The 18,032-nt window shown below is 44.1% G+C and overlaps 1 protein-coding gene across 4 annotated transcripts in view; it reads left to right on the top strand.

Annotated features, from left to right (window-relative positions):
• Positions 1–886: 886 nt before the first annotated feature.
• ITPR2 (inositol 1,4,5-trisphosphate receptor type 2) overlaps positions 887–18,032 on the top strand; it is a 242,085-nt gene continuing 224,939 nt past the window's right edge. For 3 of the 4 annotated variants that reach the window (XM_059846045.1, XM_059846044.1, XM_059846043.1), the window contains exon 1: positions 889–1,184. In XM_059846045.1, coding sequence (XP_059702028.1) covers positions 1,093–1,184 — 92 coding nt within the window. In that variant the 5' untranslated portion in view covers positions 889–1,092. Of the gene's footprint in view, positions 1,185–18,032 lie in introns of all 4 variants that reach the window. The other variant, XM_059846048.1, reaches the window with a different exon arrangement.

Below are 18,032 nucleotides of genomic sequence, written 5' to 3'. Positions count from 1 at the left end.
CCCCCAAGCCCCTCTGGCCACCAAGGCATGGCCTGAAGCCTCTCTGGACACCGTGCCCTGTCCCAGCTGTGCATGTTCGGGGAGCCCTGGCAGGGCCCGGGCTCTGGGCAAGCCCAGCAATGGCACCAGAGGAACGGGCAGGGACTGATCCCAGGAGGTTCTACCTGGACAGGAGGCAGAACTTCTTCCCTGGGCAGTGACTGAGCACTGAACAGATTGTCCAGAGAGGGTGTGGTCTCCTCACTGGGGATATTCCAGACCCCTCTGGACACAATCCTGTGCCCTGTGCTCTGAGATGGCTCTGCTGGTGCACGGAGATGGCACCAGCTGACCGACCCACTGCGGCCCCTTCAGCCTGACCCATCCTGTGACTCTGTGAACCCCTGCACAGCACTGCAGCATGCTCTGCTTTTCGTTAAAAACAATAACTACAGGAGTTGTGGTTCCTGAAGTTTGCAAGCTCAAACAGAGGGTGACACTTCTGGCGACCACACCAAGCACACTCTCTGGGCTGCGGGGAAGGGTCTCCGTCCCCTCACGCCCCCCGGTTTGGGCTCCCTCAGCCGCTGCCCCCGCAGGTTCCAGCCCCGGGGAGCCGCCCGCGGGGAATCACTGACCGGGGGGCTCGGCAGCCCCTTTCCGGGCCGGCGGGGGTGCCGGGGCCGCCTGCCCCCAGGCTCGGTGCCCTGCTCGGAGGCCCGGTCCCCTGCCGTGACTCAGTCCCCTGCCGTGGCTCGATCCCTTGCCCGCAGGCTCAGTCTCCTGCCGTGGCTCGGTCCCTTGCCCTCAGGCTCAGTCCCGTGCCGGGGCTCGGTCCCTTGCCCGGGGCGGGGCAGGGGCGGGCGGGGACGGAGGCGCGGGGGGCGGGCGAGGGCCGGGCCGTGCCGAGCCGCGCACCGCGCTCCTGTCAGCCTTGTCGGCACCTCCGGGGCCGCGCTCAGCCCCCCGCCCGCCCGCCTCAGCCCTCAGCCCCCGGCTTCTCCAAGGATCGCTGTCATTTGCTTTTATTTTATTCTATTTTATTTTAATTTTTAAATTTTTTTTTTCACTCGAAGGGGAGGAGCGCGGAACCCAGCTGGAAAATGAACCAGAATGTCTGAGAAAATGTCCAGCTTTCTGTACATCGGGGACATCGTGTCCCTGTACGCGGAGGGCTCCGTCAATGGGTTCATCAGCACGCTGGGGTGAGTGGGGCCGGGCGCGGAGCCGTGCGCGCTGCGCGGAGCCGGCCCGCGGGCAGCGCCGGCGGCAGCGGCACAGGAAGGGGCGGCAGCGCTGCTCGGCGGAGCGGGGAAAGTAGGAAGTGATGGGGAGCGGCAGGGGATGAGAGAAGTTCCCGAGCGGGGCCCGGGCGGCCGCGGTGCCGGCGGCGGTGCCGGGATCTCCGCTCGGCTCCTGCCGGGGCTGCGCCCCCGCGGCGGCCCCGAGCGCAGCACCAGAGCCCGCTCTCTGCCCTGCCCAAACGCCTTCCTACGGTCTTTATCTATAGCTGACCTTTTAATTAATTAATTAATTACGTTTAATAGCCCGTCCGAGAATTTTTGACAAAGACGTGAAAGGCAAACCCTTTGCTTTCTTGCTCATCCTCCTAATTGGCTCATTAAATGTATATCCCTTTACTTCAGGTTTGTGTCCAGCACAATCTGGTTGTCAGTGATGAGATATTTATAATCAGATGTTTAACTTCGTGGGGATGCTTTTCCCGTGAGCTCTTTCTCTTTGCGAGGTGAAAAGATGTATTTTACTTCACTGAACCGCTGCTTATTTCAGGTTTTTATTAACAGTGACGGCTGCAAATCACTCTTTTGGAATCCAGGAGGGAATTCCTCATTCTGCCTCAGCGCAGAATGACAAATACACTGATACATTTCTTTACGTTGATACATTTTTTAAAACCATCCTGTAGTTCGGTTGCAGTGACCTGTCCAGAGGGTGCGGTGGTTCCCTCTGATGTTTGTAGGAGAGCTGCGGGAGCTTCAGTGACTTTGTGGCATGTCCTGAAACCTTTACCACTGGAAACAGCTCCTGTGCTGTATGGTTGTAAGTGATGAGATCGGCAAGGCAGGTCAAACTCTAGTAAATATCTGTTTAAATATTAGTGGAACCCTCGGAGTAGCAGGGAAACTTGCTAGGGCGAGTTACTGTGTGCCTGGGTATCACTCCTGTGTTTGTGTTAGGCTCCCTGTGTTCTGAGTTCCCTGCGATGGGGGGACTGTTGGTGTGAAAATGTGAACAATGAATGTCTAGATTAACTCGGTGTGCTGCTGTTACTGGAAAAGAGCTGGTGTTCAAGGTCTTTTATATGTTTTGATACCTTATTATTGCATCCAATCCTTGCTGTTCACTCTTTTGATCTGTTGACAAGTGTTTTTCCACAGTATGTTCCTCTATTTGTTAATTTGGCGCCTCATCTCTCTGTGATTCCCCGTGTTGTCTCACATCTTTTGTTTTGCTGACTCTTACAACTTTAAATTCCGTCTGAAAAGTTTTGCTTTCTGCAGATGTTAATTGCTGGATATTGTTTCTTATTCTTGTTCTCCCCAGCACTTCCTTTTTGCTGGCACGGTCTGTTGCTGGTTGGTGGTGTTGTTGTGTCTCATCACTGGGTTCTGTTATCCGGAGGAAGCTGCGTGTGCCGTGCTTTTGCTTTTCATTGTGTTCCTCCTTTCTGAGAACACCTGCTCATGGCATGGATGTTCCTGCTGTGACTGGGGCTTGGACAACTGTCTCTTGAATACGTGTTGGCATCACCCTGACACAGTATTCAGACTGCTGATCCTCCTCTGATCCCTCGGAGTTAAGGCAGGACATTTACTCCCAGTTTTATAGAGAAGAAGCCAAGATCCAGGCTTGCCTAGGGCACATGGGAGCTCTTTACTAGAAGAAACAAGTGAGCTTGAGCCAACATGTTCTATCCAGGCTCTTTTTTAGTCAGGAAACCCAGCTCAAAAAAACCTACCAGGGATGAGACAGGAGTTCAAGAATGCTGATGCACCCCTGTTGGCTTTTCAGCACAGCCCTTTTGCACCCTGCTCCCTGGCACGGTAAAGGCAGCTGCAGAACCAGGAGGCTGGAGTGGAGGAGCTCTGGGAAGCTTGAAGTCACCAGTGGAAAACTCCCATGGCTACTCACTGGGAATGCTGACCCCTCTGCTGGTGGTACAAGAGCTTGGACTAAAATTTAAAATTGTGATGCCAAGTGACATTATATGCGCCAGCTATTGCAATTGCTGCCTTTGGACTGGCTGCAGCAACACAGTAGGCAGAAAAACCTTTTAAGGTCAGGGAAAAAGCTTGACCAGCTGCACTTTTGGTGTGCAACCATTGCTGAACTCCTGCACCTTCTGCATTCCTGCGGGTTCTCTGCAAATCTCTGGAGAGAGGAGGCTTCACCTTTCAAAGGTGCCTTTAGTTGGTGAGGACAAAGTGGGGTAGGATTGGTAATGATTACTTGCTTCATTTGACTGCTGGGAATCCTTGTTTGATTACTCTTGCTCGGGTTGCTCAGGGTGCTGTTCTGAAAGGTTAGCTTGCCCAGCACCTCTCTTATACTACTGAGGCCCCTGGGGAGTCTTGTGCTGTTTCAACAACTTGAAACTCAGCTCAGGGCTAGTGACTGTTCAGCAGAGAGAGAGTCCTGTTTATTTTAAGCTGTCAGAGGCTAATTGTTTCTTAAATGAAGCATGAGCAAGGCCATTCTATAAATAAGGTAAAAAAGTGCACAACACCTCTCCAAGCAGGGCAAGTCTGTCACATCAGTAGACATCACTCCTTGAAGGGTTGATCCAGCTCAACACATGAGTTTTGAGGGAGATTTCAAAGCATAGGCTGTTTCTTGAATTTTGGAGTATTTTTTCCTGACTTGCCAGTGCAGAAATTTTCACATGCTCCATGTCCAGATCATGTGTTGGGCCAGGTTGATATCTGCTGTAACTTGATTGTGGAAATCTTGCTCTGGTGTAGTTCAGGAGGTATAAACCATCTCTTTATAGGAGGCAGAGAATCTGTGGCCCTGTGTCCAGGTGAGCATGCTGAGAGGTGCTAGGTGAGGGCAGGAGTACCTTTCCACACCTCCCTCTGCAAAAAGAGTTTGAGAATTGCTGGAGCTACATTCTGTCAGAGGGTCCTAAAGGCTTGGAACACTCTTGGAGCTGGAAGAAGCCTGTGTCCTTGCCCTTGCCCTTCTTGTCTCTGAGTGGTTTCAGTGCAATAAACAGCTGCTGGATGTGAGCATGAAGGCTCTGCTTTCAGCTTTGATCCCTCTTAGTCAGAAGAGGAAACTGAACCTCTCTTGTGCTTGTGGAGCTAGTGCTGTAGGGTGGGATGGGAGCAGGGAAGTTGGGCACTGCTGCTCCAATTCTTGCTCCTCAGTCTATATTTTAAAAGAGAGCAGTTTTGCTCTGTTTTGGAAGAAGAGGTTTAACCATTTGTCTCCAGGAGACCAGGTTTAACCATTTGTTCCAGGCTGTGGATCCCACAAGGAGAGAGGCACCTCTAGATCATGGTAAAGGAGAGGGATTCAGGCCTCAGCATTCCCTGTTGGCTACTGGAGACCTTTGGATTCTTGAGGTACTGAAAGCCCAAGAAATTCCCTGCTCTTTTCTTTCTGCTTGGCTTTGGGCTTCCTCTGGGTTTGGATGCTGCTTTGAGGTGCTAATGATGTGTAGTCTGGCTTTTCCAATCTCAAGGCTCTCTGAGTTTCCTCACTTCCCCTCCTTCCTTTTAAAAAATGAGATAGCTGATAGTTGAGGAAATGTTTGGGAAAAGCAATTTACATCCATTGGTAGCATTCTGTCATTGCAAGATAGGTTTGATACTGGATTATTGAACTGTGCTAATTCTGTAGGGCTTTCCCTTATTTCTTTAGCTTTTAGTGTGTTTTGGCTTCTGCCCAGTTGGAGGCCTTATGTCCCACAGGACGTGTGGCAGGGCCAGGCAATGAATCCAGTGGTGTCACATTGCCCTAGGCTGGTGTTGAGACCACCTTTCCCAATATTTTGGCTGTGAGTTCTCTCAAATGATGCATGGTGGCAATTAAAACTGCATTAATCACTTATCAGTAAAATGAGGGGAAAAAATATTCTTCACTGGAGAGATGGAAAAAAAAAAGAGTAAGTAATGACAATGGCCAGGATCAGCTGTAGGAAATTTTGACGATGGGCCTGTTAGTCACCATGAGCAGCTGCATTCCTGTCTCACCTCCATAAATGTGCAGTCAGAGATCTCCTGGAACACAATTAATGGAGCATGCAGCAGGACCTGCCTGCTCTGTGATAGGTGGTCCTGGATGATGAGGGGTCCTGAGACTTACTTCTAATAAGCAGCAAAAAATTATCTTGTAAAATATTTTGGACTCATTTCCTTGCATGTAATGTTGATTTTTCTTGAACAACTTCTCTTAATTTGTGGGAGCGCTTGCTTGCTGGAACTTTCTTACTCAAAACATCCCAGATTTATTCAGGTTTCTTCACTGGCTTTTTGTGAATTAGTTGTCTGGTTGAATTTGGGCTTCACAGAGGGGTTGAGTCAATCATACTCTCTGAAGAGACAAGATTAAGTAGAAAGTGCTTAAGAAGCAGCATAAATCAAAATGTTGCAAGGATAGCAAAGGCTGAAATATGCCATCTTGGTGGCTTCAGGAATGGTGCTAAGACAAAAGATGTAGTGACTGATGATGCTTCCAAGACCCCCATGTAGTGTTTTCAGCAGTGTGCTCATTTTTTCAACCTTTCTCTCCTGCTGTCTGTATGTGTAAGGTATGGTTAAGGAACAGAGTATCCGTCCTTTAATTAATGGCAAACGTTTCTTTCATGTGCCAGCTGGAAAAAGGTAATGAGTCAGGAAAGAATAAAAAGCCTAAAGAAAGTGAGAATGGCATTACTAGAATTAATCATAATTTGATTATAACACATAAAGAATCAAATAATACCTAAAAGAGAGATGGGAGTAGGAATTTAAGCTTTTGTGTGGGAAAAAGTACTTATATGTTTTGTTTCCTAGGTACTTTATCCTCTAGACTGTTAGAACCAATGAAATTTGACAGTTATGATTGTGTGATTCTGATTTTTTTTTTAAATACTGTGCGGGATTGGCATTTTCAGGAACATGTTCTCTTGGTTGTCTTTCTAATGCAGCAGCCCTGGTGTGAATTCTACAGCTGCTTTGAGTATGTGGTGATGCACACTTTTCAGCTCCACAGTGTATTTATTTTCTGTGATAACTAATAAGCTATGCATTATTAACTACTTTCATTGATCTTACAATAAATGCCATGTAAGTGGAGATGCAGGCATATAAATACACCTCTGTATCTCACATACCTTGCTATTCAATCCATATATCAAAGCTCATATCCTCTGTAATTATCCACTCTCACCAGCAATTAGGCACTGCTCCAGCTTTTATAACAACCTTATTTTGGTGCTTGTTTCAAATACTGTAACAGCAGTGCCATCTTTGAATAAACAATGAGACAAAGCTTTCCACAAAGCAGCCTCAGGGGAATGCAGCAGGCCATGAGCCCCAGGGGAAGTTGGTTTGTTTCAGAAGTTTTACTTGTTCACAGAGCACAGCCTCAGTGTGAGGGAACGTAACATTGGACGTAATTACAGCAGTATGATTTATGAGGCTGCATGCTTAAATGTAATATCCTTGGTTCAAAGGGCTCATTCTCAAAAAGGGTTGGAGAGAAAATGGGGATCAGGGAAAGAACTGATTGATTGATGTGGAAGTGAGTTTACCTGCTGTGTGGTGGTAACTGGAAATAAGAGAGGACTTGGATTTTGAATTGAGACAGGTCATACAACTTCTGTAGTTTTCAGCTGGGCTGTGGGTGATGTGGGGAGTAGTCAAGAAAGAGAGGGGAGATTGTTTGACCTGAGTGACCTGAAGTCTTTTCTACCTCGCTTGTACATAATGAGGGGATTAAACTAGACCGCCTGTGTGTGGTTCTTGGTGTCACTAGAAACCACAGTTACCCTGTATTTTAAAAGTACAGCAGAGGAAGAAGTCAGTCAATCTCTGCCTTCCCCAGCCTGGAAGATTGTTTCCCAAGGGGCACACTGCCCTTGGCTCAGCCGGGTGTTTCACAGCACAGCGAGGTCTTTGGAACCCTCCCCTGCCGGTGCTGCTCGGCTGGAGCCTGAGCCTATTTGTTGGGCACCAGCTCAAAGCTGTGTCCTCTGCACTTGAAAGTCTGGTTTCTGCTTGCTTTGAAAGGTCTGCTACTTCTTGTTGCAGAAAAGGGATGTGGGTGAAACTCCATCACTTTGATAAACTTGTTATCAAAATGGAGAAAAGAAAACAAACAGTAGTTCAGGGTTTACTTTTTACATTGTCTGTGCTGTGTTTTGTCACTTGATTAGAGATGCGTATATTAATTCTGTTAAGGACATAATCCCCCTTATGACTGATTCCTTTAAACCTTCAAATCCTACAAATTTGTTATTTGTAAATATGATTCCCTCTAATTACTTGAACCAGCAGTTCCACCACTGGAACCACATCCACTATGTAGATGTATAGGCACTTCTGACACAGGTCCTGGTTTCAGCTGTTTATGGTGCTAAACCTTGATGTTTGGGACCCAGGGTAGATGCCTGGAGCTGAATGTTTTGCTGTAGAAAGTTACAAGTAAAATGGCTTTTCTGAGAACAGGATTAACCAAAAAACCCCAAGAGTCTTGGCAGATGTGTGCCAAGAGTCTTCCTGAGGGCAGGGGTCTCTCCAGCACCACTTCTCCAGCACGGAGGGCTTGTCTTTCTCTGCCCCTGTGGAGTTTTTGCCCAGGTTTAGCTGGTGTAAGTTGAGGAAGGATTTTACCCTAAGACTTCGTGGGCTGTCATGATACCTGCCTCTTGCTGGGGGGGCAGCAGTTTTACCTGGCAGGGGCAGCTTCTCTCTGCTGACACTGGGCACCAAGAGCCCTCACCCTGACCTGCATCTGTGTGCAAGGTGAATCCCAGTTCCCAGGATTTCCAGGTTCCTTTCCTGGGAGGTCACAGGAGAGCTTCAGTTGTCCAGCTACTTTGTGCTTCCTATCTCTGGAGAAGTAAAAATAATTTCTGGTTTTAGTGCCTCAGTCCATTTCAAATAAGAAGCAAACTGATAAATTACATTCTTGCAAGGTAAGGTTTTGGAAACAGAGTTAAACAAGAAAACCACAGGGGTTTATTCATGTCTGATATGAAATACTGCTTGAGGTTTGGAGGGGCTGTTTTGGCTGTGGTAGCCAAAAGGTTGTGTCAGGAATGGTCTTGTTGCTGTTGTTGCTGGTTTTGTGACTCTGTGCCTCAGTCTCTACCTACTTCTTATCCTAATTCCTTTGCATGTTTTGATTGCTGTTGAGTAGAAATAAAGCGTTTTCCAAAGTATGTGATTTAAAAACAATTCTTATTCATTGCTTAGTAACAAAGGAAAGAGGACTCTGAAAAGTGGGCTATAGGCTGCAGAAAAGAATGTGAGGAAAACAGCCTTCCCTGTCCTTCCAGTGCTCCCTTGCTGGATGATGAAAAGGAGGAAGAGAGGTGTGTTGATGAACTCAGGATGAGAAATGAGCAGAGCAAGTGTTAGAAGGGAAGTGGGGCTGAAGAGGAGCAGGAGCTGCAGTTACCAAGAGATCTGCAGCCCTTGCTGAGAGAAAATAGCTCTGAAAGCTACTGACAAAATCTGTTCTTTTCCAAGGGAAGAAATCAGCTTGCCTTTGCCACTGTTTACTCTGCTATTTCAAATGTTTGAGGCCTATGCTAAGGCTGGTGAGGTTTCAAATACTTGAATATTTGTTTGTTTTTTGTTCTGGAGGTTTTTGACTTTGTCCAGGTAAATGAATGTTTTATATCACCTTCTTCAAGAGAATGTCTGAGGTAAAATATCAGTTCCTCAGAAAGAAATTGCAGTTTCAAGATTGCTTGTGATAGTTTTTGGAACCACAAAAGTTAGGTATAACAAATTGTGGTACTTGGTAGTCTTATATAATAAAGTTTGGAAAATTAATTTGAAATGTCCCTCTAGGTCATTGCTGCTGCATGAATGAAGGTACTGGGTTGAAATTTATATGAAATTCTTGGCAGGAGGAGGCTGGAAGAGCATATCCAAATGTGGTGGTTATCACTGTGGGTCCCTTCCAACTCAGCTTGCTCTGTGGTTCTGTGATTTGACACCAAGTTAAGCTTCCTCCAGCTCTTTTCTGTATGATATTAAAACAGTAGTCAAGTTTTTGTTCTTTGACCTCTGACAGATAAAAATCAATGTCATTTAAAAGGAATATCAGCAAACAAACCCTGAAACAGGGCTCTTTATATGCAACTCAAAATACAGAAACTTCTTGTGATTCAATGCTCGGGCCTCTTATCTTGATTTTCTCTTGGAGGCTTGTTTAAATTTCAAACAGCTTTTTTATTCCCTGCACTTGACACACACAAGTTAATCAGTGCTGCAGGGCAGTCGAAAGCACACAGAATTAGGGAAACAACTGCTTAAACTCTTAGTAAACCCCAGATTTTTTATACCTGCTTCCCGCAGTTAAAAGACAGGAATCCAGTTCTTAAGAGTAGATTTTGGGTAGTTGTGTCACGTTGAGCACTGTGATGTGGAAAATTTAACTTGGCAGCTTTAGAGGGCAGCAAAGTTGGATGTGAGCAGTATAATTTTGTCCTGAATCTTGCAATACCTGACTTGATTTGTAAAATCCCAGCTCCTACAGCTTTCTTACTTTTGGATATCTTCAGCTTCTCCGTCATGTGCTTTGCTAAAATATTCTCAGTCACCTTTTCAGTCTGGCATATATTTTTTTAATGTTCAGAAACTATAAATAAAGAGAGGAAGCAAAATCAATGTATTAGGAAAGACTGGATATCACTTTTGAAAACACCGAGAGCAGATTTTGTTCAGTTGTAAATGCTGAAAAATGTTCAAATGCATCACTAAGCAAGTTCCATTCTTCTGATCAAAGAATAAAAGTTTAAAGCCTTCCTAGAAAGATGGGGTTTTAAAAAAATCCTTTATTAATAAGAGAAAAAGGAAAACAAACCAACAAACTGTGTGGACTGAAAAAAGTTAACTCCCTGTTAATAATGTTTTCTTTGATGTTTTGGACAATTTTTTTAGAATATCAGTTTTTGCTACGGTGGTCTCAGTTTCAGCAGAATGCATTGTCCTTGCTTTGCTGCCTGGCACCGGTGAGGGTGCCAATCCATAAACTCCTGTTCCAAATCTGACAGGGCTCAGTGAGCTTGGCTCTTTACAGAGAGCAGAAAAGTCAGGTTTTAGTGGAGAGTTTTGTGGAATTTCAGTGGAGTAAAATGAGGTTTTCCATTAGGTTTGCTGATATAAAAATCAGGCAGGGCAACATCTACACTGCTTCCCAGGTTGCAGACAGAACTTAGTAAGTCAAACTTTACTGTCAAACAGGTTTCCTTAGTCCTGGACTGATGTATAAGTATTTTGGATTTTAATGTTGCTGTGAGAACTGTAAAGCTGATTACTTCACTAAATACAGGAAGTCCAAGTTTCAAATGAGATTTTCAGGCATCTCTGCAGATATCCTTATGTACCATTGTAGCATGTTATTTATAAAGAATAACCTTGCCTTTAAATTATAAAAATACAAAATAACATACAGAAAAATTAATTATTTTTTTTATTTTGGTGGTGAGGAGATAATAACTTATCTGTGACAGGCTGGCCAAGCTGATTAAAGGGATGGAGCACCTCCCTTGTGAGGAAAGGCTTAGAGAGCTGGGATTTTTCAGCCTGAAGGCAGTCCACAGGAAAGATGGAGAGAGACTCTTGACAAGGGCCTGCAGTTACAGGACAAGGGGCAATGGCTTCACACCGTCAGAGAGCAGGTTTAGATTGGATTTGAGGAAGAAATTGTTCCTGTGAGGGTGTGGAGGCCCTGGCACAGGTTGCTCAGAGAAGCTGTGGCTGCCCCATCCCTGGCAGTGTCCAAGGCCAGGTTGGATGGGGCTCTGAGTAAGCTGGGATAGTGAAAGGTGTTCCTGCCCATGGCAGGGGGATGGAATGAGATGATTTTAAAGGACCCTTCCAGTTCAGGCCATTCTATGATATATATTATTTTCCTCAAAAAAAGTAACTCACAATAATCATTGCAAAGCTTCATGACATTATTTCCTGTATAAGTGATTTAAGATGTAGGTCCTACACCTGCAAATTTGGGGACATAAACTGAAAAGATGTCATGAGGCAATTTTTTGAAAGAACCTGTTGAATAGGATACAAATTCAGATTTTTTTACTTCCCTGGCTTGATCTTCATTAGTATTAAAAGGTAAATTAGGATTTGATCAAGAAACCCCGTCAGAGGCAGACACCTGGCTGTTCAGAGAGGGCACTGCTGTGGCCCCTGGGCAGCTGCAGGGTCTGGCTGAGAGGTTTGCTCAGTTTGTGTTAGCAGTGGCTTCTTTTGCAGAAACTAAACAAGGTCAGAACCTGGCAGGCAATTAAGTCTTGTCTGTATTAACTTTTGTAGTTGAACAGGTTTTTCTGTCACTGAAGGCAAGGACCAATGAATGTCTGGGATACAAAGTAAAACCATGGTGTGTAAAGTTTGGTTGTATCAGCTCATTTGAGGCCGTGCTGTGCACGGGGCTAGTGGAATCAAACTCTGGGTTTCATCTGATCCATTTCCTTTCTGTGCCAGATTAAACTGTCCCTGTGATTAGGCTGCTCTTAATGGAACTGTGTTCCCTGAGCATAGCTGGAAGTGGGACAGTGCTGGTTTTTCAAGCATGGATCTAAAATATGTTTGAAGAGAAACAGTGGATTAAGGGGTGGGACACGAGCAGAGGAGCCGCTTGCACAAGGTTGTTAAGATATTGTGGAATACAACCAAAGACTCCAAGTTCTGGGCCATGCTCTTTTATAAGCATTGATCTGGCAAGCTGTTCAATGCATAAATTCTTTTATATTGGTTTATCTCACAGTAACTGGGCTTATGCCAGTAGTGACAAAGCTAGTTAGTTCATTAAGACTCCCACGTGTCAAAAGGTGTGTTGTTTTATTTTAAGTCTATGTCTAAAGATGCAGAATTTATCACTTTGAGAAAACTGTGTGCTGAAGAGAATCTTACACTTGCTGACGTTATTGTTATGCTCATCCATTGGGGAGAACCTCGTTGACTGATAAGTATAATTAATGTTCTTCATTTGTAATGGAGGTGAAGGAGAAAATCCTTTATGCAACCTGATAAGTGGGGCAATAGATGTCACCACCCAAAGCACTTACACTTGGTAAAGCTGCATAAAAACTGGGCTGTGTTGCCCAAGAAACTTCTTAGAAAGAAATTCAGCATCATCTGGGCAAGGCGTACAGGCCTGAATGAGTATAGAGAACACAAGCAAAAAAATCAGTCATAGACAAGAAAATCTGCTGACCCAAAAGCAATAAAATGAGTGTGCCACTGAGCACTCTTCTCTCTGAAAACTGCTATCAAAGAAACTCCTGCTATTTGATATGTCCTAGGTTCAGGAAAACAGGAAATCACAAGTTCTTGGACTCATTGGGCTCAGCGATCTTAGAGATGTTTTCCAACCTAAATGATTCTATGATTATATAAAACTGTTTCCAAAGAACTGATGAAAAAAATACCTGACGTCACCTCAAACTTTTCTTTATGGCAGAAACAGTCCTTAAGTCTCCAGAATTTACGCCATTACTTCTGACTAACAATAATCTGGTATCATGGGATGGATCCAACTTCCAAAGTGTAAATTTGTGACTGGTATTCATGTGGATCCATGGTGCTAGAAGCAATCACAGAAAAGAGATCAGAGAGAATTGATATTATTTCTAATACAAGAACTGGAAGCCTTGGGGGTAGAATTAAACCAATAATAAAAATGCCACCTGGAGAAAGAGCTGGGTGCATCAGTAGGAGTCAAAGCAAAGAGGTTTCCTAGTGACACTTCGAGTGATGACTTTCAGAGGAAAGTGAAACATTTTATGGGGCAGCAATTAAAAACTGTTCAGGCAAGTTAGGGAAATGAGTGTCAAATAAAGCCCCTCTCAAACAGCAGGGTGAGGTCACTGAGTTGGTCAAAAATATATTTGCTATGGTTCTGATCTATTTTTCCACAAAATATAGGTGAGGGGAGCTTTGGATTGCTTTGTGTTTGAGCCTCAGCAGAGACTTGACTTTAGGAATGACCTTGCAGATCAGTTACTCAGCTGTGGAAGCCCAGGTGTGAGAAGGCAAGGGGCAGCTTAGAAGGGGACAAAGTAGGACAGAAATTTTTGACCTCTTGGGGAGAACTCCTCTTGGTGCTTAAAATTTCAGATGTTTTCATTTTAATTTATCTGAGGAAGAAGTACATGGTCAGTACTGTGCTGAGGCATCTTGAGAGCAGCTGGCACATTTTGCTGAAGGAATTAATAGGAATTAAATGTGCTTTCATGGGTGCTCACAGATCTGGGAGCAACAGGGTCACGTTGATGCCTCACCCAAATTAACTCTTTGCAGATATTGCCTTAGGCAGAAGATCAATGAACTATTTCAAGGAATGACTGCTGAAAAAGGCATTGCTTTTTCTTTTGTTTTCATAATTGGCAAAACCTTCTGAATACGGTGCAAAACCTGCAGAATCACACATCTGATGAATGTATTGCTCCTGGAATAGATTGCAGATCAGCTAAAAGCTTTCACAGACCATTTGGGCTCTTACGATCATCTGAAAGCATAGCATCCCCTCAAAGTGGCAAGATCAAGGTTTCCTGATCTCATCAGGCAAGTTTGGAATTTAGAAATGAGGTAGAACACAGGTGGTTATATTCATTCAGAAATTGTATCGTGGCTTTGAAACTGCTGAAACAGGGGGTGCTGGAAGAGTCATTGCTGATTTGTAAAATGTATGATTTGGTGGCATGTAAGCAGGAAGTGGGAAATAGTGCAGGAAATGTGACGTTGGCAAGACAGATAAAAGAGAGAGTGCCCAGTGTGTCTAATGGGGGCATCACTGGAGTGTGTGGCTGAGGAGCTGAGGGTTTTTTTCTGCCAGAGAACTGGTAGATATGGCTGTCCACTGAGACAGTTGGGATTTATTTCACAAAATCATCCAGTGCTTGTGAAGTCAGGCACCAAAGGGCTCTGCAAAAAGGAGAAACTTGGCTGAATGACTTTTGTAGATATAAAAACAAGAGTAAACCATCTATGGATCAAAGGAGAATTTGGAATTTCCAAGTATTTTGCTAAGTCTTTGAGACGGCAGGCTTTCAGAAAAGACACACTATCTCAATGTTCCCACAGGCTGATGGGTGTGGGTAGAAAGGATCATTATGGACTTCTACCTTTAACTCTCTCATTTTATAGATTCAAGGAAATGAGGGCACTGTGTGCCACTGCTTTTGAGGAATTTAAAACAGGAGCGGATGTGAATATGAATTATACTCCAGAAGTTATTTTATTTCAATATAAAGCAAATTCCTACATAATTAAGAACTTTGGGGTGATGTGGACTGTGTAGAAGATCAAACACTAGGCTGGCAAAGCTTGTTCCAGCCTGTTCGGTAACATGAACATCTCTTGGATGGAATTTTACAGCAGAGCTTATGAAGTCCAGGGATTGACTGGATGGGAATGAGACATAATGAATCAAGGAGAATTCAGTCCCAATTGCCCTTTGTGCCTCCTTTTCCTATGTAGTTGAAATATGTGTTAAAATAGTCAACCCTTGTAGTGACAAGTGCATAGACTAAGAAGCCCAAGTTCAAGTCCAGATCAAGAATAAAGATTTCCAACAAGCTGAGGTGAAGCATTTTTTTCAGTAGCAGCTTTTCATCTATTATCTCAGTTTAGCAGAGGTCATAGAAGAACTAAAGGAATTTTATCCCTTTAGCCTGAAAGGACTGAAAATATCTTGTCAGCTCTTCTTTTCAATCACTTCAGTCCTCTGAGGATAACGAAGACATTGCATTCACAGGCTTGACTGAGTGATGAAATGTCTTCAAGTATCTTCAAATGCTGTCAGAATGGTCTCTCTACACCTTGGTTGTGGGTATCTGTTGTTGGTGGATGATGTTACCTATTGAAGGATCTTCAGCATTTCTGTTTTGGCTAGGTTTTGGTTGGTTTTATGTACTGGTAGCTTGAGGGATCAATCTGAGTACTTGTTTTCTAAGGATTGTTGAAGGCACTTATTATTGTGTTAAAAAACTGGTGCAGGGTTTTTCTCCCTGACTTTTGCAGCCAAAAGAAATATGGATCTGTTTGGTAGGGTGGACCTTAAGTACCTTCTGTGAGTTCTCAGTCCTTCTCCATACAAAATGGGACTGAATTGTTGTGAATGCAGTGAGGTGTAGGTTATTTTATCTAGTTAAAGAGAAGAGGGAGGAGGATTTTCCTGTGCATTGTGAATATTGGTAGCTCTTTCCACGTGGTTTGGTCCTAGTCTGGGGATGAAGGATTTTCTCTTTGGAGGATGCTGTTCCCACCTTAAACTGGCACCTGGGTGTCCAGATGAAATTCTGTGTGTCTGGATTTCTGATTTATATCAGCCCTAATGTGGCAGCAGCTGCTTTCAAATGTGTCTTGCCTAGAGGGGATTACAGGGAGTGCTGTGAAGTCTCATTTTACTTCCTCCACCTTGGCTACAGTGTGCTAAGAGGTAGGGAAGTCGTATATTTGTACCATCCCTTGTTGATACAGAACTGAGCACTTGCTGGTCAGCTCTTTTCTGGGCACTTTGTTGCCAGAGTAAGTCAGCAGAATATCTGATTTAAATGCCGCTGAAAGTCTGCTTCACAGCTATGACAGGATCTCTTCAAAGTTAGTTGGCAGGAACTTAGCAGAACTTTGGTGAGGTAAGTGCTGTGATACTTTTTTCTAATTTCAGGATGACAAGTTAGAGACAAGCTTTTCTGTTGTGTAAACACAAAGTTTTAAACACAAACAAATAGTTATTTTTGGTGCTCTTTTCCTATGACAAAAATTAAACTTGAAAGGTAAAAATAAACAAAAACATGTTCTAAAACATTTTCAGATTAAAGGTTAGAAAAAAAAAGAACAAAGGCTCAAGCTCATTTCCAACTCACATAATTGCTGACACGAAGCTGCAGTCCAGCCAGATGAACAGCACATTGTGAGGTACAGGAATAATTTGTAGTCCTTTTAAGTAACCAGAGTAGCAAGCAGCATATAGATGCTGTGGAATAAAGCCTTGTCTCTGCTTCAGTTTTTCTAAGAAATATGATAATATTTAGGTTTAACCAATAGCTGTTTCTATCTTAATGGGTCACAAGAGAGCAGTTTACTTCTGATGTCTTATTTAGGGCACTGTACTGATGGAAGAATTTATATGTGAGTGAACTCTGGTGTCAGAGATGATTGTGTCTTTTGCCTTGGTGAATAGTTTTTCAAATCACCAAGGCTGTGGATGTACACTTTCTCTGCAAGTTGTTTTTTATCAGTGGCTTCACATTACTGCTCCCCATCAAAACAGTTTATGTGAGTGTTTCTCAGCCCTCTCTAAGCAATATGAGCTCATATACTTAAGCAATTTAGTAGATGATTTGTGCTAACGGGGTTGACTGTTGCTTAGAGACCCTCAGGCTCTGAAAGGTTGTAATGTGAAATGAATGACCCAGATTAATGTTTACTTTTGCCCTTGCCTGCATTTGGGTCAACTTAGTTCTGTTATTGACTGTTGTGATCTGTGGGTAACTCAGAGGAGTGTCAGGTTGTAGGTACAGTTTGTGGTAATTGGAAGTGGGGCCGTGGAGCCCCATCCCCAGGGGGCTACAGCTGTTCAGGGCAGAGGAACAGCATTGAAGGCAATGAGGCACAGAGTGCCCAGGTGCACTGACCAACCACCAAAGGGAACAGAGGGCACACAGCTACAATGCATGAACCATGAGGGGGATGAAGGGTTGTCCTAAAAAACAAGAAGGGTGGCTGCTTGCAGCCTCCTGAAGTGATGTTACTCTGTATGGGTTGAAGCCTTCTGAAATTATGTGATAACACTCTGTGTATTGTGGCCGTCTCAACTGTGACATATGCTGCAACATCAGGTATGCTGCTTTATTTCCATCTGTCAAATCAGAAAATAGTGGAGAATTCTGCTCCAGAGAGGTGCTTGGGGCAAAGCTGGCAGCTGTGATTTACAGTCAGGGAGGAAGTTTGGGAAAAGCATGTCTGTTTTAGCAGGAGGCTGGACCTTCTTCCACTTAGGCTGAAGCGTCTCAATGTCCTCTTAAACGGAAGTGTTAATCAAAATATAGCAGGCTAATTGTTTATGTGAGTGGATGAGATTATCCCAGACAATGTGGTGCTGTTTGACTTGGAGAAGGAACTGTGTAACTGTATGCAAAGCTGCAGCACAGTGATAGACGATTGGCTTTTTGATTAGGTCATAAAATCTGGGGAGGTGATAAAAATGAAGCTTATTTTTGGGTGGGGTGCTCTGCTATCTTTTTAGATCAGCTTATATCTGTGGAGTATTATTTACTATGCACAAGTGAATAGGGACTAGTAGCTGAGGCAGTGGGCAGGTTTTTAATCTTAATGTGCCAGGCAGCAGGTTAAGCTCTTGTGATAATGTGTCCGAGAGCTTTGTGGAGTGATAAGGAAAAGGTTAGAATAGTTTTACTGTGCTAAATATTATTGCACCGTGTTAGATTAGAACTTTTTAAATGGGGGTTGTTTGTACCAATTAGTTTAACTTGAAACTAGATGTGAGCTTTGGTATGCTTGTTTTTTTGTCCAGGTTCCCTTTGCAGGTGAGTGTGCAGTAGTGGTCGCTCCTACAAAATCTCTATGGGAACAGGGGTGTCATGAAACTAAACCTCAGGCTCTCAGGCTTGCCTGTAATTGCATTTACAACCTTGCACTGACACAAAGAGATGGAATACACAAAGCACCCTGAAAAGCACCATGCCTTCTTCCTGAGAAGAGCTGCTAAAATGTATCCCATTTACTTTGTCTGCTCTGGGCTGAGAGAGCTGACATCTCTAAAAAGGGAAACAGGTGGCTTTCAATTGCATTTCTGCATGGTCCCCACTGTCCTGGTTGAGACTTGGCCATGTT

This window comes from Haemorhous mexicanus, chromosome 5 (genome assembly GCF_027477595.1).
Source record: "Haemorhous mexicanus isolate bHaeMex1 chromosome 5, bHaeMex1.pri, whole genome shotgun sequence".
NCBI classification, from domain to species: domain Eukaryota; kingdom Metazoa; phylum Chordata; class Aves; order Passeriformes; family Fringillidae; genus Haemorhous; species Haemorhous mexicanus.
Note: the sequence above shows the minus strand (reverse complement) of the source record. Positions and strands in the feature narration are given on the sequence as shown.